We start from the raw sequence: 24,785 nt of genomic DNA, 5'->3' as shown, positions 1-24,785 counted from the left end.
TTTTTGGCTAAGATGATCAGTGAGCACAGCCAGTCTTCAGCAGACTCTGGAACTCCATCTCGGGCCAAATAAAACTTGCCAACATCTGCCTAGAATCTAATAAGCATTTGAAAACAATACACCTTGGCTTAAGCATGCTCCAAGGGGGGAGTGTATGAAACTTGAGGTCCAGCCAGAGGCTCTGGGAGAAAGACAGAGGTCAAATATTTCTGCGCTTACACATGGACAGCCACCAGATTGCTGCTGAAGCTCTGGGAAATGGAAGCTGAAGGAGTCTGCTCTCCTTATCAAGAAGTGCTCATTTTAGTTTTCACCTTATATGAACTGCGGGAAGTTGCTTGATGAGTCACCCCAGTGTAGTAGTTTAGAGCACACATTTTAGAGTCACAAATCAGGGTCCAAAAGCTGCCTTTGCCTCTTATGTCAGTCGCAGAACCTCCCTGAGTCTAGATTTAACTTCCAGATAGGCATAATGATACCTGTTGTCATGACAAATGACAAGATAGATGAAAACATGTATAAAAAAGCATCTGGCATAAGGCTTGGCACTAAATAGGTATGCAGTAGGCTTTCAGCAAAATGTTAGTTTCCTTCCTGTCCATTTCAATCTGTATTTGCTTTTATAATAAGGTCATCATTTATTAACTAACTGCTATATTCCAGCAAGTGTCAGCAAACCATGGGGTGGCAGCCTATTTTTGTAAATAAAGTTTTATTGGAACACATCCACGCTCATTCATTTATGTCATGTTTAGGGCTACTTTATCTACTATTGTAGAATTGAATGGTTGTGACAGACCATCTGGCTGCAAAGCCAAACGTATTTACCGTCTGGTCACTTAAGAAAAAGTTTACTGACTCCCACAAGTCAGTGTGTTAAATTTATGTATGTAATTTCCAATCATCACAACCTAGCAAGTTGTATATTATTATACTTATATGTATGAAGAGATTAAAGCAGAAATAAAGGTTCATCTAGTAAGTCTTCCTCCAAAAACATGGAGCCAAACTCTATACCTAAAAGAAGCTTAGAAAAATGATAGAAAAGTTATTCATTTGTATGATTCAGCCTCGATTTGCTCCTGACTACCTCTGACTTTTATCACTCTTGGGCTAAATTTCTTGACTTTCCTGTCATATGCTGAACTATATGATCCTGTCTAGAAGGGATTCCCTCCCCCACCCCCGCTTCCTTATTTATTTGTTTGCTCATGTAAGTCCATTCTTTCAAAAATGAAAGTTGTAATTTCTAGACCCTCTAAAATGCTCTCATGTCTTAACTCATTTCTTGGAAGCCATACATTTATATTTAGCATGAGGCCCAATTTTCCATAAAGGAGAGATTTTTAAGCTCCTCTGTCTGCTACTTCTCACTTTATCTCCCTCTCACTTACTCACTTTCTTTCTCTCCAGGCCAGACTCACGGAGAATAGGCTGTTTCCAGGGGCTTATAGATTTGCCTGACACATAGATATTGTAGCGCATGTGGCTCCGTGCCTTCCCTTCAAGTTCAAAACTGTAACTAAAATGGTTACGTGCACCCCAACGTCACCTTCCCCAGCGGTCCCATTTTAGGAATCCAATAACTCTCTTGATGTCAGTGATGGTGGATGTCCTGCTGATGTTTATTGCATAAATATTAATTTTTTAAACTGAACAATGAATCTTGTTTCAAAAGATAACTTGGTATAGCAGGAAAAGCATAGGGTTTGGAATTAGACTCGGTTCTTAATTCTGAGTCAAATGATCACTGACTAGGCAACTAATTTAACCTTCCCAAGCCGTCAGTTCTCTTAACAGTAAAATAAAAAGAGTGCTTCCTAACCCATAAGGTTGGTGTCAGAGTTAAATGGCATCCCTCAAGTTCCAGGCGCAGGGTACATGTTCAACCATTTGCCTCACTCTTACTTTAAATTGCTAGAGAGGCTCCATCCTGGAGGTTCACACTTATCACAGACCAGTCATAGCTGGGTATACCATTACTCTCATCTAACATATAAGGAAATGAAAGAGGAAAGGGTCTAGGATTTCTTCCAAATCTGTACTTTCCCCATTGTGTGCCATCAAACCTAATCTTGTGACATACTTCAAACACAGAATAATCAAGTAAGTTTGGGAAACACTGTAAACGCTCCCTTTCTTGGAGATTTCGGATAAACACAAACATATTAAAGACCCTAGAAAATCCTGAAGTAACGAAAGCTGGGTAACTTGTTTGGTATAATTAACAGTTGGTTCAAAATATCATTTTCCAAATATGTTGAATTAGTAATCTCTTCCCCTTGCCTTAATACAACATGTTGTAACTTACACCCTAGGAAAGGCTGCTTAAAGTTACCCAGCTAGGGCTTCCCTGGTGGTGCAGTGGTTGAGAGACCGCCTGCCAATGCAGGGGACGCGGGTTCGTGCCCCGGTCCGGGAAGATCCCACATGCCGCAGAGCGGCTGGGCCCGTGAGCCATGGCCGCTGAGCCTGCGCATCCGGAGCCTGTGCTCTGCAACGGGAGAGGCCCGCGTACTGCAAAAAAAAAAAAAAAAAAAAGTTACCCAGCTAAATGAAGCCCAAGGCAAGGGTTGAAAATAATCTCTAGTTTTCAGGTTCATGCGCAGCTTCTCCTGTTCTCTCTGTAAGTCATAAAGGTCTTTCATTGCTGATAGTCATCCCGGACCCTGATCACTGAGTCCTTCTGAAATTCGGCCTTTTAACTCAGTCATGCAAACGGCTCCTTGACATCATTAAAGGACGGCAGCTAAGCCGATGGTTAGGCATGGGGCGTCCGATTCCCGAGTCAGTCCACCCGAATTAAATTCCTGCTCCTCCTTTTCAGCTCTGTAACCTTGAGCTGTGCGAGCCTCCGTTTTCTCATTCGTAAACTGAGGGAAAAAAGGTAGTTACCTCAGAGGTCTTGAAGAAGATTCAATAAGATAATCCACGTAAGATACGTAAAGCAGTTCCTGGCGCAGATGGGTTCAATCAATGTTAGTTATTATTGTAGCATTTAAATCGCCCCTTTTTGAGAAAGAAAAAGTAGACATTGAAAGTATGTTTGCCTTGCCTGGGGTCACACACATTAATTACTGGAGTAGTCTTAGCTTTCCCTGAGAGTCTAGTTTCCTGCTTCCAGTCTTAGAGGCATATTTTCATTTCAGGAGTCACCTTTCATCAAAATGTGTCAAACTTTATTGAAGTTGATTCATACAGGCTTTTATAACCGTCAGTGACTCCATCTGGCTCCCTCGGACCCAGGCATCAGTCAAGCCGCATTCCATCCATTTAAATATCAGCACACTGGGTTGGAAAAGATTGCCAAAGCTATCTAGTCTTGCTGTACCAAACATCTGGCACACATACCAACACTTCTGTACCCATAGCAGACATTGCTAATCCATCACAACACCTTTTGCCTTGAGTCCAAACATGGCCACAGAATCTTTCTCAAAGCAGCTCCAGGGCTTCCCTGGTGGCGCAGTGGCTGAGAGTCCGCCTGCCCATGCAGGGAACGCGGGTTCGTGCCCCGGTCCGGGAGGATCCCACATGCCGCGGAGCGGCTGGGCCCGTGAGTCATGGCCGCTGAGCCTGCGCGTCCGGAGCCTGTGCTCTGCAACGGAAAAGGCCACAACAGTGAGAGGCTCGCGTACCGCAAAAAAAAAAAAAAAAAAAAAAAAAAGCAGCTCCAGGCAGCCATTAGCAGGTAATTGAAGTTGACACATAAACTGAAACTTGTCATCCCAAACCAATCCAATCTCTTAACCAATACTTGAGTGACCTCTACAATATTATTGTCTATTTTAAAAAAATATGTTCAATGTTGTAGAGCTTCCTGATAGGGGAGAGGAGGAGAAGGAAAAGGAGAGAGGAGGAGAATATATACTAACATCTGGGTAGCACTTATTATTAATATGCCAGGCATTGATAACTCCTTATCACATTCACCGTCTCCAACAAATCTGGAAGGATCTCTATTTTACAGTTTAAAGAAGCCATAGTTCAGAAAAGTTGCAAGACTTTGTCCAAGGCTCCCAGCAGGTAAACAGGATTTGATTTCAGGTCTTCCTGACTCTAAGGACTATTTCTTCTCTCTCCCATCACAGTGCCCCTTCTCTGGTCTCGGGTGGCTGATAACAGCTTCACACAGGCCACCATGTCATACCGCCTTTTTCAGAAAATCTCTTTTTTTAGGGTTATGAGTCCATCTATAACCTGTCCTTCTTAGATAAATCTCTTTAATTTTTTAATATTGGTTCAAAAGTTCAAGAATCCATGTTCCAATACTTGTGAAAGAGTCAACTAGATTTCTTAAAATTCTGGATGAAGGCCGAAACAGAGGAGGTCATTGTTTCACTGGGAAATGAATTCAAATCTATTTTTGAAACAATTTTCCAGAATTTTACAGGAACCTATATTGTTGCCACTTGGTCAGGCCCACTTTTTTATTTTCTTTTCTGTCTAGGCAAAGAAATAGAAGAGAGAAAGCAAGTGCTCTGCATAATTTTTATTTCAAAAATTGAAACCAGACCACACCAGGGCAGTTTGTGGTCTGAATGTATCAGTGGATCTAGTCATGTTTCATCTGAGCTTTTCTTAGGTATACCAAACCACAAATATGAACCTCATTATTGTGTCTGGGTGGAAATATTTTATAGATTAAGATTTGTGGGCTTAATTTGGTTGGTAATGAAACGTATGTTTGAGGGATGGGAGGGAGGAAACCATGAAGCACCACCGATGCTTAAGCCAAACACTAAAGAAAGAAACACTCGGTGCCGCGCGGGGAGCGGGGGTGTTCTTAATATCAACCACGTGACCTGGGTCTAAAATGAAATCCGAAATTAAGTTCAGCAGAAATAGTGCTGAATCAGCAATGGACCGCATGTCACTAGAACGAAAGGGACTCTAGAATTGAAGCCACAAACAGCTGCTTATGTTACAGGAGAATCCGAGGCCCCAAGAGTGGATGTGACTTGCCACAGTGGTTGGCAGAACTGTGGCTCATGACTCATCTTATAGCTCTTCAATCTGTGGCATGTTCTACTACATGGCCCCACGAGAGGCCCAAATCTCCAGGAGCTTAAAAATAAGTAATGAACATTCAGGATACAAAAGGAGAAAGAGAGTGACCTAAATTTAACAAACAAAAAACACTACAGTGAAATTGGAAGGATTCCTGACTAACAACCCAGGATGCTTCCCTTGCACTGAAACCAGAGTTTTACACTGACTAACTCACAGGCCTGGTGAAGTCCACCTCCTGCCAAAGGTCCAGCTGAGTATACTTCAGTCAGACACAAAGCTTGTCTCAAAGCAGACAGTACTGGGCTCTCAAGAACTCTTGGGGTGTTGACTAGAATCTCTTAGGAAGGAGTAAGTTCTGTCTTGGCCATTTTTGTAACCCCTGTGCTTATGGCGTCTGGGACATAGTACAAACTCACTGAAGAGTTGAATGAGCAAAAATGAACTCATTCCAGGAGTGCGGCAATGATGAATTCCTTGATACATCTTGCCTTAGAAGAGCTCACAGGAGAGCTAATTACATTAAGGCCATCATGAAAATAAGAGTATTTGTTCATTCATTAATTCCATGAATAATAAGCACCAGCTATATGTAAATTCAAATCAAAAAATATATTTAGCTTTATTTTATTCAAATATAAATATATTGTGCACTTACTACGATCAGGTTAGTGTGCTTGGTGTTGGGTATTAGGAGATGAATGACTCAGATATGGTTCCTGCCCTCGTGGAGCTTACAGTCTACATACAGTCTAACTATGTGAAGATGAACTGCTTACACTTTAACGTAAATACAAGATAGAATTTGCTTATTGCTCTAAAAGAGGAAAATATACATACAGGATAAAACCGCCTCAAATCATTTTTAGAATGACATGTGATGAAAATAATGTTAGATCAATACTCAGAGAATTCAGAAGAGGGACAAAGTTACCCGAGAAAACTTCCAATATATTATTTTTTTTGAACTGTATGTTGAAGAACAGAGAGATTTGCCTGCTCAGATGGCAAAGGGGCTTTCTGAGGAGACTTCAAGGCATCTGGAACCCTTCCTCAATGATAACTGAGCTTTGACAGCTTCTCCAAGGTGTCTGTCAGCATGCTTCATCTCTAGAGCACTCACAGGATATCTGGTTTCTTAAGGTCCTAATTCCGGGCTACTGACGGTATTCCCTCTTGAGCCAAGTGTTTGGAAGTTATATAGACAGAGCTTGGGTCTGGTCTTGAATCATAACTCCTTTCCTTGTCCCTCCAGCACAAAAGGCTTTATGAGGTGGTGGCTCAGAACACTTACTTTGGACTCTGATAGATCTGCGTTCAAATCCTAACTCCACTACTTAATGGATATCTGAACTTGCACAAGCCACTTAATTATCCCATGCCTCGGTTTCCTCATCTTCAAAATAAGAATAAAGATACCATCTCATATCACTTTGTAAGAATTTAAAATTGAAGATTTAAAATGCTTAGCACAAGCTCTGACAATTAAGCACTGAATGAATGATAGGTAATGATGTCTTCATTACTTTTATTATCCTTGTTATTATTTCAATCTTTTCCTGATCTTCCAAGGCCTCTTCAATCAATATTTGGGGATCCTAAGCACTTCCTCCTCCAGGAAGCCCTCTGTGAACTTCCAAGCTCAGAGTGACACTTCTCTCAGTTCCTTCATTCAGACTAGCACTGCTACTGAACCTTGCTTGTGTATGTTCTAGTTTCTGAGATTTCTGGAAACAGAGAATAGGTCCTTACTCTGCCTAGTTTTCCCAACACGCAGTACATAGTAAGTAAACAGCAGGTAGCTCTTGAAAGAACCTTAACATTTGTATGCCTGCTGTTGGCTTACAGTGTGCAGGGACACTTAAGTATACCACAAATATTCAATCCACAATACATGGATTTAAAGTCAATTCTATTTTGTGACATTTCCGGGGGAAACTGTAAGCTTTTTGATAATAGAGAACATACTTATCCCCTTCATTTTTGTATCCCTTATGCTTAACTCAGGGCTTGGCATATGGTAGGTATTTAATAAATACGTACTGAAAAGATGCATAGTCGATGATGGATGGATGGATGGATGGATGGTGGCAACTGAAGAAACCCTATAGCACAAAGAAATCTGGACATCTCTTAACACAGATGCTCTCCAAGATCCCATTGCTGATATTTCTTTCTAGGGACCATTGCAATGACCACAGACTAAGAATTACTAGAAACCTTTCATATGCACTTATTGTTGAAGGCCTCGCAGTGGTTTCAGGGAAGAGATAAACCTTAATCAAATTCACTGACAAAAAAGGTAGGATATCTGGGTTTTAATATTTGCTTTACCACTAATTAGCCGGTGACCCTCTCTGGGTGTTTCAGTTCAGATATTCTCTTTCGTGTCATGTACTACTTTTACTCAATTCAGTGTGGCTGCCTGAAGCGATATATTCGTAATAACTCTCAGGTTGGGGGCATGGAAGCATGTAGGCGTCAATTAGTAATGTCTGCCATGTACACTGGAAGGATGAGTGTGGGTGCCACAGGCTTGCCACCCCTGGACTCGATCTTCTACAGTTGATTCTAAGCCTGCTCAAGTCTGATGTTGATTCTATAATCTGATGTCTGTCTGTGTCTATCGAAAGTACTGAGAAACTGAGCCAAACATTTCCCGTCAGAAGCAATGTCTTGAAAAACTAAACCACAGGCAGCCTGTTCTGGAGAAAGACCTGGCTGAGCAGCATGGACAAGCATCCAGTAGCAGCACTGCCTCTTAGCCAGGGGACTGACCTGCCAGAAAAGAGCTCCACCCTGGTCTCACAGGCTTGCTTTTCTTGCTACTGAATGAGAATATGTAGGCTAGGAGGAAAACCAGGACTATAGACACAGTCTCCTCTTCTCCTAAGGATTTCAGAGTGTCTCTGTCACTTGACAAACTGAAAACACTAAGAATTTTACACTTCTATGGAAAAAGCAACAGTGGGCAGAAGGGGGCTCCCCAAAATTCTCTTAGGAATCCCTCATCCTTCAGAGACTAGCCTTCCATGAACTGCCTTCTTCAAACAAAAGACACAAATCATCACACAAAAACAATAAACCAGTTACTAAGACCTCCCTCCTGTTAGGCACTGTCCTGAATATTTCCAAGTGTTATCTCTCTTGATCTCATTTTTTTCTCACTTACAGTTGAAAGAACTTTATTGTGGGGTTTTTATGAGTGTTGCCATTTTACAGACAAGAAAGCTGAGGCTCAGAGAGGCAATGTTACACATCTAAGGTCAAAGCTTCTAGATGGAGCTCTATGAAGTTGCCCCTAACCAACCATATTTGACCTACGAAAATGGCAATTCCATAGGATTCAAACTAATAGCAAGTGGCAGGACCAGAATCCATAGTATTTGGCTGATTCTAGAGCAGATATTCATAAACATTGCACAGACTCTCCTTGGAGATTTGTCAGTTTTAGCGTCTATCATTCTTCCCTGTAAGTATTTGTTTACCTGTCTGTTTCCTTTACTGGACTATGAACTGATTGAGAACAGAAACTACCCATCATTGGTCTCTGAAACGCCTCACTACCCCTTGATCTATCCCATAGCCTGGTCTTTTTATATATATATATATAAATTTATTTATTTTATTTGCTTTTGGCTGCGTTGGGTCTTCGTTGCTGCGCGCAGCCTTTCTCTAGTTGCGGTGAGCGGGGGCTACTCTTCGTTGCGGTGCACGGGCTTCTCATTGCAGTGGCTTCTCCTGTTGCGGAGCACGGGCTCCAGGTGTGCGGGCTTCAGTAGCTGCAGCACACGGCTCAGTAGTTGTGGCTCACGGGCTCTAGAGCACACGCTCAGTAGTTGTGGTGCACAGGCTTAGTTGCTCCGCAGCATGTGGGATCTTCCCGGCCCAGGGCTCGAACCCATGTCCCCTGCATTGGCAGGCGGATTCTCAACCACTGCACCACCAGGGAAGCCCCCATAGCCTGGTCTTAACACTCATTCAACTCATCTGTTGAATGCAAGAATGAATGATTTTAAAAATGACTTAATTCCCAGGACTCTGAAATGACTGCTGGCTCTACAAGCATCTGAACTGGGTGCCAGCTACGCCACCCTACTACCTAAATGGAAAAGTGCTTCTCAGTGCTGGAATTCCAACACCCAACACTCCAACACCCAGGGCTCGGAGGGGCTTTGCTTGGGCAGGCAATGTTTGCTCAATTCTTTTAAGACACAGGTGGTGCTGGACTCAATCAAGTGTAAGGCTCAGATATCCTCGGAAAAAATCCACACTTCAGGCTGTTTCTTAGCTTCTCTCTCTTCCTGACACATTCCAACAAGGAATTTATGGATGTTGGGAAGGACAAGGGGTGAGGAATTCTACAACCTTTAAGAACGCCCATGTAAGTAACTCCATGCTTAACTGACTGTGCACAATAAAATTCTCTTGCCTGCAGGAAGAAAAATTTAATGTGATCTGTCTCAGGTGTTGCCAAAATGATGTGGAAAGAAATTCATCTGCATTTCTAAACAGTAGGAATCTTCCTTGGCCCCCCAGCCAAGGCTGTTTGACGTAAATGCCTAAGTCAACAAGATAAATATATTCCCTGAGTTACTAAAAGTGAAGTCATAAGTATTCTGAAATATGATTCTAGCCAGTTGGAAATTTTATCTTAATCTAAAAATGAAACTTTATTCTCCAGCTGTGAACTGGGAAACATTCAAAGATTGTTGATTCCTTCATCTAACCAAGGGTCTTTGTCCTGTGGTGAAGTGCCTAAAAATAACCCTGAGTTTGTTTATTCCATGCTGCTTCCAAAAGGTTAGCTATCAAACAGCTCTGCTGGAAGAAAAAAAAAAAAAAAAAAGGAAGATTTGATAACAAGCCAAGAGGCACCTCAGAGTATACAACTGTAAACCAAAAAGCTCTTGGGACATGGCTGCCATGACACTGACCTGACCGAGGTTTCCCCATTAAATATTAAATGAATGTTACTTCACAGTAATGTACTGAATAAAAATCTATAATGCCCAAATCTGGAGATATCACCCTACACTGGCCACAGCTAATATCAAAGGAACTGAAACAAGAACTAATTTTTATCTTTCATCAGTGATGAAGGCCTAACATTTTTAAAATTTTTCTTTCATATTGGAGTATAGTTGGTTAACAATGTTGTGTTAATTTCAGGTGTACAGCAAAGTGAGTTAAACATATACATGTATCTGTTCTTTTTCAAATTCTTTTCCTGTTTAGGTTGTTACATAATATTGAGCAGAGTTCCCTGTGCTGTACGGTAGGTCCTTGTTGGAAGTCCTAACATTTTAACACCTCCCTCCATCAAAAAAAAAAAGGCTTCAAGACCATTGTTTTATCTTTTCTTTTCGTCCTTTTTTTTATAAAGGGGAGGCAACATAAGTTTGCCAGGTATTTGCAGACCAAAGGACTAAATACAGAAGCCTATGTTTTCCCTAGTCTTCTCCACAGATGACACTGGGCAATTAGGCACCTAGCCTTAGAAAGACACAGCAATGCTTCCTGGGCTCAGTACCAGCCCTTCACATTGACCATTCATGCTCTCCTCACCGGCTGTACCAGCTCCACGTGCTCTCTCCTTTCCACTCCCCTACACATCTTATACACCCCAGTAGAACCAGGACGTCAGTATTCCGTACGTGTTACCCCACTTTTGCCTACATCAGGCAGCTGCAGAGGGAAGCTGCTGTTATTACTGTCTCCTTCCTCATTCCCCTCCTCACCCACGCATTCCTTGCCTTTTCTCACACTATTGCCTCTTTCTAGACGCCTAATCTAGAAGGGTAGGTGGGTAAGGTGCAAATTCAATCCACCTACTCTGTTGTAACCAACCACTTTTTAGAATCCCACTCATCCTTCAGGCTCATCTCAGGCGCCATCTCTTGTGAGGTGTCTTTCTTCAGCCCCTCAAAAGAATGTAGCCACCCTCCACTTTGAACCTTAAAAGACCCAGGTTAGCCAATCTCTTTTGTTACCTATTACATCATTGTCATAGCCATGACGTAATTCCCTAATTCTCCCATGCCTTCTGGATGCAAACTTTCCTTTCTAATCTACTCTCTATTTGACCAGTGTCATTATTATTGTTTCTATTATCATTAGCTACCATGTTAAGTACCTACTATGTGCCAGGCACTGTGCTGGTAGCTTAAGATACATCTCATTTTATCCCATCTTCTCATAACTTTATAAAATAAGCATATATATATAGCCATGCAGGAGATGAAGCAAGTGATACTCAGAGGGGGAAGTGAATGGCCACAGGTAGCAGCTACCAAGTGGAAGAGCTGGATTCTAACACAGGTCTATTTCTCTGCAAAGACCAGGCTCTTTCTCCCATACCTAGCCACTTCATCAGACTACCGAAGAAAATGGACTGAGTCCCCTCAAAAAGTCTGCAGCAAAGTAGTACAGAGTCAACAGAAGCAGCAGAGCCATGAGTTAATTTCGACAAACCTACCAGCTCCCAAGAGAAAGGTGAGGCAGGGCAGAACAAGATGTTAGGTATAGCCAGAGTGGCTCCTGGGCAACCTATCTTCGGTTTTATTTGAGAAGAATCTCATGGAGAGCTTGGGGTTCTAAGGTATGCAGAGAGAAAAAGAAAAAAGATTTCATATCCCAAGTGTAGGATGGGGGAAAGGAGGATGACCTGGGGCAAGCTCCATATCCCTTCATATCTGAGGAGGACAACAGCCATAAAGACCACTCCTCACTTGTACCTGGATATGTTTGAACATGTAAGGTATGGAAGTTACAGTGCACATAAATATTTGCTTATGTTAACTAAAAAGATGTCATCTTCTCTAGTCTCCTGGCATCTGCAGGTGAGGTACTCACCAATTTTAATTAGATAGGAGACTTAGCTATATCCTACCTTTCTTTTTTAGACTCCCTTTAACCTCTCAGAGCCTCAGTTTCCTCATTTGTACCACGGGCTTAACATAACCAAGCAGACTTCCAAACTTGCACTGCTAAACAGAATTTCCTGCAATGATGGAAATGTTATTTATCCACACTGTCTGAATTATAGCCACTAGCCAAATTGCTATTAAGCATTTGAATTGTGAACAGTACAATTGAGGATGGAATTTTTAATTGTATTTAATTTTAATAACCACTTGTAGCTAGTGGCTACCGTATTGAATTTGAATAATGCAGCTCTGGACCAAAGAATTCAAAGTTTTCTTCCTCTTCTTAAACCTTCTCTCTCATGAAGAAATCTTTAAGGTAGTTTTTTTTTTCCTCCTCCAGATTAATTATGCTTGAAAAGGTAACAGGAATGAAGGCACCTAAAGAGTCACGAACACAATCACAGAGTTAATTTGGCTCCAAAAATTTCTTTTGATAAAAATAGAAAGTAGAGTCTGAGCCACACGTGTATTTTTCTGCACTTAGCATATATGCCAAGGCAGGTTACAGAGCAAGGCAACATGCATGGCCTGGATATAGCCACTTTGTCCTGGATGTGACCCCAACAATCTATGTATTGAGCCAATACAAAGGCTGTGTCTCTTCCTGCTGCCCTCCTTTCACCTTTGCAAACATTGACAAACAGATCCTTTAATCTCTCCATAAAATATAGAAGATAGATAACTAGGTAGATAGAGTGTAGACAGACAGATAGATAGATAGATAGATAGATACAGGTATAGACGTAGACAGGGATATGGACATAGGTATAGGTAGAGATGTAGATAAAGATCAAGATGTAGATACAGATGTAGATGTAGAGATAGGGAAAGAGATAAATATAGAGATATCTCCCAGGACATATTTGCCTGGGGGCTCTGAGACAGAGATTCCTTCACTTCACTGCAGAACTCACCCTTGCTTAGAAAAACAGAACTGCATATGCCAAGGTAGGAGTTTCAAGAGTTGGGGGGAAGAAAATCCTGGAAAAAATACTAATTGAAGTCCATATTTTTACAACAAAAGCTCCCCTTTATTGAGCTCTTGCTGCTGCCAAAGACTGTACCATTCCCACCACACACATTATCTCACGCACTTTCCAAAGTAGTCCTACGAGGACACTCGTAGCATGTTTTATTGATGAAATGACTCTGGCCTGTGGTATAGATAGTTTGCCCAAGGGAGAGGAAGTGGTTGAACAATGACTCAAGACAGTTCGTCCACAAACCTGTGCTCTTCAGCACTCTTCTATTTACAATCCAGCGCCTTGGAGCTTGCCATATTCTCAAAGAAGCCCTTTCTATTGGATAATTCCAATTAGAAACATATTTCTTCTGTTGTGCTGAAATTTGCCTTCTTGTAGCCAACCCTCCTCTCCACTGCTAACATACACACATATTGGTGCTTGTTTTGTCCTTTGAGGCCACAAGGGACAAGCCAGCTCCTGCTTCCCCAGGATTTATAGGAATCATAGGAATCCTGTTCCTCTCAATCCTGGCTTTCTCAGCTACAGAATAAACATGTACAGGTCCACACTCCTTCCCCCTACAAGATATTTTCCAGACCTTCCATTAACTGGTCACTTCCTATAAAGATAAGAATCTGCTTGTGCTTTCTAAAGAATCTCTACAGAATAAGTTGCTCATTCTCCGATTTTAAAAGCCCTACTGTCCGAACATGATCCTTCATGTCTAACCTAAATATCACAAACTGTAATCTAAAGTAATTTTCCCTAGGTCTATCCTCAGAGGAGACATTAACCAGCCAGTTGTCTGCATAAGAATATTTTACATTCTTTTTTTTTTTTTAAATTTTACATTCTTAAAGATTACTATTTGCTTTGTATGTTTGCTTCTCTGGTGTAAATATTTCCAGTTCTAGTAAATTTATCTTCACAAGGTTTACCCCCTCACCCATCAGTGATTCTGCAGCTCCTCTTTGATCTAGATCCAAGTTGCTGTTGGGTTTAGTACTGGCTTCAACGAAGAGGTCAAGCTTAAGCAAAAGGAGGCTATCGGCCTGGACTCATGCTAGGTTTTGTTCTTCAGAGCATAACGAAATAGCAGCTACTTTTTAATATGTGCCTGTTATGGGCTTGACACTATGTTGGGTGTTTTCTGTGCAGATCTTTAATTCATAATTCCCTCTGGAAGGATTCTGACCCCATTGTGAAAGTGAGGTCATGGTTTAGAGAGGATAAATATCAATAGCTTGCCCAAGTCACAGAGTTAGTGCGTGGCATTTGTACTCAGGTGTGTCTAATTCCAAAGTCTAGACATTTTCCACCACTCTGAAGGTATAATGGGTCTTTCCCAAAGCGAAAAAACATCCACCTGCCCTCAGACCACCATGAGCCAATATGGAAAATCCACAGCCCTCAAGAATCACATTTCTTTCCTCCAAACAACGCAGCATTTGGCTGTGCCAGTGCACATACAGAGTGACAAATCCTCACTCAACCCATACTCTGGTCATTATTTCCCTAGATTTGTTGCATTAAAGTCTCAACCAACAATTCTAACAGCCTTTTAGATGGAAATTTAAGTCATTTAACAACACACACAAAAGTGTTGGGTAAAAGTCCAAAAGCATTGCAAACTTGGCCCATGGCCCTTTCTCATAAAAAAAAAAAAAAAAAAAGAGCTAAGAATTGATGAGAAGAGGGTGAGAAAGAAGGACTTTGTGGAAGGCAAAGAGAGTTAAAACAATTGCAGTAGAATACGCAATCAATAAATATTTGTCTGGTAAACAACTAAGATAGGCTATGGCAGTTTGAAAGAAGAGAACTTGCCAAGTTCTCCTCTTCATAATAATTTTCATTCAGTGGGCTTGCCTACATCACAGATCCACAAACTCTTATTAGGAAACTAATTTGAATGATAAAGCATACAGATGGCCACCTTCTCACTGTGTCCTCATACGGCCTTTCTGCTGTGCACAAACAGACACAGAGTCAGAGAGAGATCTGAGGTCTCTTCCTCTTCTTATAAGGACACCAACACTATCATCATTAGGGCCCCACCCTCATGACCTTCATTTAACCTTGATTACCTCCCTAAGAGTCCTATCTCCAAATATAGTCACACTGAGGGTTAGGACTTCAAGTATGAATTTGGGGGGGAGGGGAAGATATGATTCAGTGTATGACACTCAGTAAGAATAGAATAAGTACTTGTTGGGACTTCCCTGGTGGCGCAGTGGTTAAGAATCCTCCTGCCAATGCAGGGGACACGGGTTCGAGCCCTGGTCCGGGAAGATCCCACATGCTGCAGAGCAACTAAGCCCGAGCGCCACAACTACTGAGCCTGTGCTCTAGAGCCTGCAAGCCACAACTACTGAGCCTGCGTGCCTAGAGCCCATGCTCTGCAACAGGAGAAGCCACTGCAGTGAGAAGCCCGTGCACCACAAGGAAGAATAGCCCCTGCTCGCCACAACTAGAGAAAAGCCTGTGCGCAGCAACGAAGACCCAACGCAGCCAAAAATAAGTAATTAATTAAAAATAAAAAAGAATAAGTACTTGTCGATTGCAGAAGACATCGAGGGCTCATGGACATCTTTCTGAGTCATCTCTTGCCCTGGGTCATAGTTTAGATAACTGGTTCAGGAACATTCCGGCAGGCTCTTCTAAAAACTTGACCTTTTAAGGTTTTAGAAATAAATCGAAAAGAAGAGGAATTGAGGTTCAAAGAGGTAGAATACTATTCCAACAGCCACATAACTAGTTAGATGTTCAGTTACAGTAAAAACTCAGTTTGCTTTCTAAAGTCTTTCATTTTCACCTCTGCCTCTCACAGCAGAGGAAAACCAGCAGATGGAGTTAATCTTAGATTGGAGGGTCAGTAATAAGAGGGAGGAGTTACTAGACATCTATGGGACTACGGCCTTCATATCACTCAGCGTGCTCATCCAGTAAATAGCGAAGGGCTTCACGACTATATGAATGATTTCTACTTATTGTTTTCACTTCCATCATTACTTTAACCTTGACATTACAATCTTCACTGTACAGAAGTGAAATAAGACAAATAAAAGTTATATAACTTACCCAAAGGCCCAGAACTAGAGCTGAGATCCAAACCCGCATCTGATCTGTCTTGTCCTTTCTGCTGTCTCCCTATATGGCCAAATATTGAATAGTGAGTGAAGTCATTCCTTCAAGATTGCAAAATTCTTTTAGAGACCATTTTATATCCACACTGCAGTGCACACTGCAGGAATAAAAGGAGACCTTCAAACACAGGAAATATAAATGCACTTGGAATTGCAGGTATTCGATGATCAGTAGATACTAACGAGCTTATTGTTTTCCTTTGTTTACTTGTAGAAGAGAATTCCTTCAAGAAGATCAGGAACAACTGATTTGGATTCTACTCTCAGCTTCCAAATCCCCAATTCTGCCTAAGAGTGAGATACCCTAGGACCGTAGAACCTCGGGAACCTTCAGCCAAACCCACCTCCACCATGGGGGTCGTGACTCGGCTGTTGGCAGGCATCTTCCTAGCTCTGCTTGCCCTTCCTGCCGAAGGTGGCGTCCTCAAGAAAGTCATCCGGCACAAGCGACAGAGTGGGGTGAATGTCACCTTGCCAGAGGAGAACCAGCCGGTGGTGTTTAATCACGTCTACAACATCAAGCTGCCTGTGGGGTCCCAGTGCTCGGTGGATCTGGAATCAGCCAGTGGGGAGAAAGACTTGGTCCCACTGTCAGAGCCCAGGGAGAGCTTCCAGGAGCACACGGTAGATGGGGAAAACCAGATCATCTTCACACACCGCATCAACATCCCCCGCCGGGCCTGTGGTTGCGCCGCTGCTCCTGACATCAAGGAGCTTCTGAGCAGACTGGAGGAGCTAGAGAACCTGGTGTCTTCCCTGCGGGAGCAGTGCACCTTGGGAGCAGGCTGCTGCTTCCAGCCTGCCGAAGGTAGGAGCTGGTGACCGGCCCAGCCCCTCACTGTACACGTGAGCAGGCCAGGATCCATCAGTTGTTTTCCAGAGTGGGCTCCCTGGGGAACTAGGCTCACAAGGTGTTCATTCAAAAGAGATTTTATGGACAAATGATTGTGCAGAACGTAATCATCTCCATTCTGCTCCTGGAGAGTCTTGGTGACAAATGTTTCTCAGAGGAATTTTCAGGCCTCTGAGAATTCCTGCTTTGAAAAACCCTATTTTAGTTTAAGTACGAGTTTCTAAAACTTACTTGACAATGAAATCTACTCATTCTCTACCCTTAAAACCTATGAATTTATTTTGAAATCCCTAACCCAAAGATCATTCTCTGAAAAGTGGTGATGTAGCCCCATCACTTCGTTGTATAAATAGGGAAACTAAGGCCTAGAAGGAAGTTGGGATTCCTCAAGGTCCTGCCATAAGTGGCCAAGTTAGGACTTAAGCTACAGTATTCCACACCCCAGTGTTCTTGCAAAGTTATAATGCTGCCTACGGTGATGCAAAATCTGTGGGAAATAGAAAAAATGTTCCAGTTTAACGGCAGCAACGATGATGATCGCCATATGAATTGAGCCCCTTTATGTACCAGGAATTGTAATTCACCATCTCATTTAATCCTTCCAACAACCCTTTGAGATAAGGTTTAATACCCCCTCTCTACAGATCTAAGAAATGAGACTCAAAAAAGTTAAATAGCTGGCGCAAGATGACTCAAAGAGTGATAAGAGATAGGAGCTTTGAAGGTGCCTGTGTGTCTCCACAGCTCATCCTATCCCAGTGATACCCTGTCTCCAGGTGCATCTTTTTTTAAGGAATTGTGTCGCTTTGGAATTTTGTCTTCATCTTCATCCCCTAAAGTTGATAGAGCTACAGGGGCTTCAACAGCTTCAAATCAGAGATGAAAATCTCTATTTCTGCTGCTCATAAAAAATACTAGAAAGTATCTTGGCAGGTTATTTCAAGAGTAGCCCTAATTGTTGTAAGTGGAGAGTACTACAGGACGTCCTTTAGGTTTCCAAGGCAAAAGCAACAACAACAAAAAAGTTTTCTTTATGCACAAATTACTTTATCTTCCACTTCTGTCAACTCCCTGGCAAAACGCAGGGGGGACTTACACAATAGGACTAATGCTAAAGAATGGGTTAAAAAAAAAATGGTTAATGCAGTGCTGTCCATTAGAACTGTAATCTGAGCCATGTATGTAATTAACTTTTCCAATAGTCACATTAAGGAAAGAAAAAAGGAACAGGTAAAAATGATTTTAATCATCTATCCGATATAAGTAACTAATCTTTCAGCTTGGAATCAATACAAAAATTGTTAATGGACATTTTACATTCTTTTCTTTTATGCTAAGTCTTTGAAATCCAGTGTGTATGTAGTTCCCAGTTAGAGCACGCTAGCCACAATTCAGTTGTTTAGAAGCCACACGTGTCTGGTGGCTACCATACTAGACAACATAGGTTTAGATTCTCACTCTCCAAGCCAACTTTTTTCTTAAAATTGACTTCCCTCCTGTTGTCAGGAAGGAGATAAAGTGTATTAATTCAACTGTATTTAGATGCAGAGAAAATGGAGTGAGTTTTGTTTGTTTCTTCTCCTTGGCTCCATGGAGACCACACCAGCCACTGCTGCAAGTTAAGCCAAGACATTACAGAGACTTCAAACAGCCAGAGTCACAGCAGCCCTGACCACGTATTCCTCGTATTCACCCACCACCGCAGCTTTCAGGATAGAGAGGAAAAAAGATGGAGGCACATGAGCTTTGTGAGGGCTGAGCCCAATGCAAAGCTGTCCTAACAGAATTAGAAAGCCACTCCTTAGCTGCCTCATTTCAGTTACAAAAAAGTTAGAAGGTTTTGGTCACATAAACACATATAACAACTTGAGTCGACCCAAAGCACTCTGCAAAAGGAAATCACAGTAAGCACAACAGCAGGTCCTTAATGTCCTCGTTTAACCTGATTTACCCAGGGAAGTGGGCCATTGGTCCCACCTGACCGACGAAGAAACAGCTCCAGAGCGTCTAAAATTCTTTGCAAATGCATCACAGCTATTGAGTGGAGGCATCAGAACTGAGTTCAGTTCAACAGTTATTTCTTGGTGAAACACTTATTCTCCTGTATGTCTGACCTTGGCTAGGTACGGAAAAAGTAACAACACAGGCCAGCATAATGCATTGCACAGGCAGTGATTCGTAACCTTTGGGTCACGGGAATACTTGAAAATTTGATGAAAACTATGGGAGTTCTCCCCAGGGATGGAAATACACACACACACACACACACACACACACACACACAAACACACACACACACACACACAGAATCTGCCTATGAACCTACAATTTCAGAGAGTGCAGGTTAAGAATTCCCACCTAGTACCATTAGATGAGGCCCCAACTGATTTCACACAATAAGCAAGTGGTTTTCAAGCCAGATGGGGCCTGAGGGTGCAACCCTGCTCTGGCTGAATTTGAATTTGGGTTTTGTGGCTACAAACCAAGAAACTGGGCTGCTGGTACTCAGTGGAGAGCCTCTGTTCTCTTCCCTCCCTGCAGGCCACCTGGACACCAAACCCTTCTGCAGCGGCCGGGGCAACTTCAGCACTGAAGGCTGTGGCTGTGTGTGTGAGCCGGGCTGGAAAGGCCCCAACTGCTCTGAGCCTGAATGTCCAGGCAACTGTCACCTGCGAGGCCAGTGCCTGGACGGGCAGTGCGTGTGTGACAAGGGCTTCACGGGGGAGGACTGCGGCCAGCTGGCCTGTCCCAGCGACTGCAATGACCAGGGCAAGTGCATGAACGGGACCTGCGTCTGCTTCGAAGGCTATTCGGGGGTGGACTGCAGCCAGGAGCCCTGCCCGGTGCCCTGTAGCGAGGAGCACGGCCGCTGCGTGGACGGCCGCTGTGTGTGCCAGGACGGCTTCGCCGGCGAGGACTGCAATGAGCCCCTGTGTCTGCACAACTGCCACGGCCGCGGGAGCTGCGTGGAGAACGAGTGCGTGTGCGATGAGGGCTTCACGGGCGACGACTGCGGCGAGCTCGTCTGCCCCAACGACTGCTTCGACCGCGGCCGCTGCGTCAACGGCACCTGCTACTGCGACGAGGGCTTCGCGGGTGAGGACTGCGGCCAGCTTGCCTGCCCCCACACCTGCCACGGCCGCGGCCGCTGCGACGAGGGCCAGTGCGTGTGCGACGAGGGCTTCGCGGGTGCGGACTGCAGCGAGAAGCGCTGTCCCTCTGACTGCCACGACCGCGGCCGCTGCCTGGACGGGCACTGCGAGTGCGACGACGGCTTCACGGGCGCGGACTGCGGCGAGCTCCGGTGTCCCCGCGACTGCAGCGGCCACGGCCGCTGCGTCAACGGGCAGTGCGTGTGCGACGAGGGTCGCACCGGGGAGGACTGCGGGCAGCTGCGGTGCCCCAACGACTGTCACGGCCGCGGGCGCTGCGTGCAGGGGCGGTGCGAGTGCGAACTCGGCTTCCAGGGCTATGACTGTGGCGAGATGAGCTGCCCCCATGACTGTCACCAGCACGGCCGCTGCCTGAATGGCATGTGTATCTGTGACGATGCCTACATGGGTGAGGACTGCCGGGAGCTGCGCTGCCCTCGGGACTGCAGCCAGCGGGGCCGCTGCGTGGACGGGCGGTGTGTGTGCGAGGACGGCTTCGCTGGCCCCGACTGCGCAGACCTCTCCTGTCCCGGCCACTGCCACGGCCGGGGCCGCTGCGTGGACGGCCAGTGCGTGTGCCACGAGGGCTTCACGGGCAAGGACTGTGGGCAGCGCAGGTGTCCCGACGACTGCCACGGCCGGGGCCGCTGCGTGGACGGCCAGTGCGTGTGCCACGAGGGCTTCACTGGGTTGGACTGCGGGCAGCGCTCCTGCCCCAACGACTGCAACAACTGGGGGCAGTGCGTCTCCGGCCGCTGCATCTGCAATGAGGGCTACACCGGAGAAGACTGCTCCCAAGGTGAGTACCAGTGCTCCAGCGAACTAGTGTGATGACAGCCACCATCAAGTTGGCGTGTGCTGGAGAACTCCGTGTTATACCAAACACACACACACACACACACACACACACACACACTGACTCTTTGACTTACCTGTTAAAGAGCTACCTATTTGAGGGCTCAGAGGCTCAGACAGGTTATGGAATTGTCCCACGGACACACAGCTTATATATCACAGAGCTGGTACCTGAATCTGGGTAACTCATCTACACTGAGTTTAACACCCAGTGCCCACGAAGAGGGAGATGAAACGCTCACCTCCCTTTTGCTAAACATCAACCTTCTTTCCTACTCTGTATTGACATGGAACCAATAATGAACTAAATCCCTCATTTGGATGGAAGTAAAAACTCGGCTAAATTGAATGGACAGTGAGATTACATAAAACAAACAGTTTTAAATGCACATTCAGCTAAAGATGAAGTGCTGATCACCTATGAAGCAGGCCTGTCTCTTAAATCACCTTTTTGTTGCTGTCTTTTATCCCAAGGACTGTGAGTGCCTTAAAGGAGCATTATCCCAGCAGTTAGCACAGGGCATATATTCAGTAAGCAAACACTGGTTGAGTGAAAACACAGCAAAGACCGGTAATGCTCACGTTTAATGAGGGTCTTCTTTGTACTTCCCTCATCCACCCTTATATACCTGTCGTAATGGAGACTTTCTGCCTTGATTAAAGCCACTGGCACATAAAAACAAACACACGGCTCTGTGTTTGACATGGCCAAGCCAGGGAAGCCTGGTTGGAAGGAAGACCAGGCTGGCCGGGAGGAGAGGTACGTTCCAAATTTGATGAGTAAGCAAAGTTGAGCAAGTCCCTCTGCCTCACTCACTTCTCAGAAAAGGAAAGAGTTGGACCAGATGAGCCTAAAATACCCTTCCAGTGCTAAGAATGTATGACGTGAAGTTCAGAGCAGAAAGCCAAGCCCAGGCTGCACTTTCCCATGCAGATGGCCTGAATGTGAACTAAGGTCCAGGGAGTGGAGAAGTCGGAGGGGCCAGTTCACAAAGAGCCCTGAAGGCCACGCTGCAGACCTGGAACTTTAGCCTGAAGGCAAGGGATGGCCACCAAAGGTTTTGAAGATGGGTCACAGCAGGAGGGTCCTTGATGAGTCTCCATTTTAGAAAGTGGAAGCTGGATTTCAGGGCTCCGTGACTGGGGGAAGAGACAGGTCCAGGGAAACAAACCAAGAGGGAATTCACTGAGTGCATTATGATACCATCTGACCCAAACTGTCCTTCCTTATTTTTGCCAGTGTCCCCTCCCAAAGACCTCATCGTGACAGAAGTGACAGAAGAGACCATAAACCTGGCCTGGGAAAATGAGATGCGGGTCACAGAGTACCTCATCGTGTACACGCCCACCCACGAAGACGGCCTAGAAATGCAGTTCCGCGTCCCTGGAAACCAGACGTCCACCACCATCCAGGAGTTGGAGCCTGGCGTGGAGTACCTTATCCGCGTGTTTGCCGTCCTGGAGAACAAGAAGAGCATTCCTGTCAGCGCCAGGGTGGCCACTTGTGAGTGAGCAGAACGCCTCTCGGCAGCCTCAACGGCCCTCCTCCTGTCCAGTACAGAGCCCCCCCATAAGTTACTGCCTCACCTTTGCCCCTGTAGCTCTATGGCTGTCTTTATGCGGTTACACTAGTTAAAACTCTGGAATCCAGTTACGCCCAATGAATTTTTAAAAAATTTTATTGACGTATAGTTGATTTATAATGTGTTAATTTCTGCTGTACAGCAAAGTGATTCAGTTATACATATATATGTATTCTTTTTCCTATAACCCATTGATTATTTGTTAAAGAAAGTCCTCACATACTAACTCATTTAACTCACAATAACCCTATGAGACAGGAGCTACTGTTAACCCATTTTACAGATGAGGAAACTGAGACTCTGAATGGTTAAGCATCTCATCCCATATCACACAGTTAATAAGTGGTAGAGATAGGATTTGAACCCTCACAGTCTTAAGTACTCTATTCTACTACTACCTTTCTATGGAGCTCACTGTCTATATATTTAAAAAATACAAAAGTGGAAACATCAAGGTTCAAGTTATTCTTCCTTTAAGAGTCCAACATCAGAATAATTACCTCCACTCCTAAAAAGCAAGCTGTGGCTAGAAATTGGTTCTTTTTTGCTTAGTAATAGTAACATTGGCTGCTTTTATTAAACTTGTGCTTCAGGCCAGGGACCATGGCCAGCAGTCACTGTGGGACTCAGCAGTCTCAAAACATTCCCAAGGGGTAGGCATACTTAGCTCCTTCTCTTGGATGAAGAAACTGAGGTTCAGGGCATTTTGTTAACTCAACCAAGCACACAAAAGTCGTGATGATGAAGCTGAGATTCTAGCCCATCTGTATGATTTCAAAGTCTATTGTCATATTAGGTTTAAGCATACGAAATTGCCAGTATTCAATCATATGGTTGGTCCTTATATTGATATTAATTTCCATGATGCCTCACAGTAGACGGCATCCCAGGAGAACCCTTAAATAGACTCCAGCTCTGACAGACAGCCCTGTGGGGTTTAGCGGAATCATGTCTGTCCGCTCCATCACACATGTAGTCATCTCTACCTCCTCTCTGTGCTCTTCCTGACAGACCTACCTACACCTGAAGGTCTAAAATTCAAGTCCATCAAGGAGACATCTGTGGAAGTGGAGTGGGATCCTGTGGACATCGCTTTTGAAACGTGGGAGGTCATCTTCCGGAATATGGTAAGGAGCACAGAGGATTGGGCGCCTTCGACCACGAGAATCTGAAAGATGCTCACAGGGCTCTGTAGACTTTTCTATCAACTCACTTCCTTGGCTTTTGGTGGGGGACAAGGCTCTAAGTAGCCCCTGTGCATCTGCATCTATTTTTAAGTGACTTAAGAAGTCAATAAGCACAGCACTTAGGGCTGAGAGCCTAAGTAAGTAGATGGCAAGTCATCTCTATGTTCCGAGTACCCATTACAGTCTTACAAATCTCCACTCAGAGGCAAAGAAGTTAAGAAATGGTCTCTGTCTCAGAATGCGTCCAGGCATATCTGAGATTGAGTATCCTTTCTCTCTGTGCCTAAAAGCACATGTGAGGCAGGAAAGTGGTCCCTGAGTTCAAAGTCAGGCTCTGCCTCTTACTAGCTATGTGGAAGATGGGGCAATGACCTGACTTCTGGGATGCTGGCTTCCTCGTCTATGAAAAGAAGGATTGATTTGGTGGCTCCAGAGTTCCTTTGGTTCTCATGCCTGTCATTTGACTTGAGTGTCAAAGGGGTGAGTAGAGAGGTCTGTGGGAGGGAGAAACCAACTTGAGAGATGTATTCATGTCTCTATAGCCTCAGCACTTGCCATGCTGATCAGATGCTTAGTAAGTGCCTGGTGACAGATGAAAGAATGAAAGAGGAAGGCATGAATACAAAATGAATGAATCACATAAACGAAGGAGCTGGTACCTCCTTAGGTCTTACAAAGGTGCCTCTATATTTCAGAATAAAGAAGATGAGGAAGAGATCACCAAAAGCCTGCGGAGGCCGGAGACCACGTACCGGCAAACTGGCCTGGCTCCCGGGCAAGAGTATGAGATATCTCTGCACATCGTGAAAAACAATACCCGGGGCCCAAGCCTGAAGACGGTGACAACAACCCGTGAGTATCACCTTTAATACCACTGACACAAGGATAAAGCTGATTGTACTGCAAAGCATCTCTGGTTGATAATGTGCCCTCTTACAGAGCATCTGTATCAATTAGCTTTTTTTTTTTTACAAATTTATTTTATTTATATTTATTTTTGGCCGCGCTGGGTCTTTGCTGCTGCGTGCGGGCTTTCTGAAGTTGTGGCGAGCGGGGGCCACTCCTCGTTGTGGCACGGGGGCCCCTCATCGTGGTGGCCTCTCTTGTT

The 24,785-nt window shown here is 44.2% G+C and overlaps 1 protein-coding gene across 6 annotated transcripts in view; it reads left to right on the top strand.

The window, feature by feature from the left end:
• Nucleotides 1-24,785, top strand: part of TNC (tenascin C) — a 93,777-nt gene that overhangs the window by 10,622 nt on the left and 58,370 nt on the right. For 5 of the 6 annotated variants that reach the window (XM_089913663.1, XM_022578915.3, XM_022578918.2 and 2 more), the window contains exons 2-6: nucleotides 16,262-16,855; nucleotides 19,442-20,851; nucleotides 22,148-22,411; nucleotides 23,502-23,617; nucleotides 24,373-24,529. In XM_089913663.1, the coding sequence (XP_089769789.1) occupies nucleotides 16,399-16,855; nucleotides 19,442-20,851; nucleotides 22,148-22,411; nucleotides 23,502-23,617; nucleotides 24,373-24,529 (2,404 nt within the window). In that variant the 5' untranslated portion in view covers nucleotides 16,262-16,398. Of the gene's footprint in view, nucleotides 1-9,047; nucleotides 9,395-16,261; nucleotides 16,856-19,441; nucleotides 20,852-22,147; nucleotides 22,412-23,501; nucleotides 23,618-24,372; nucleotides 24,530-24,785 lie in introns of all 6 variants that reach the window. The other variant, XM_089913662.1, reaches the window with a different exon arrangement.

The sequence above is a fragment of the Delphinapterus leucas genome, chromosome 6 (genome assembly GCF_059928025.1).
Source record: "Delphinapterus leucas isolate spDelLeu-1000000601 "Yukka" chromosome 6, BTC_Dleu_Yukka2, whole genome shotgun sequence".
Lineage (NCBI taxonomy): Eukaryota > Metazoa > Chordata > Mammalia > Artiodactyla > Monodontidae > Delphinapterus > Delphinapterus leucas.
This window is presented reverse-complemented; position numbering and strand designations above follow the sequence as displayed.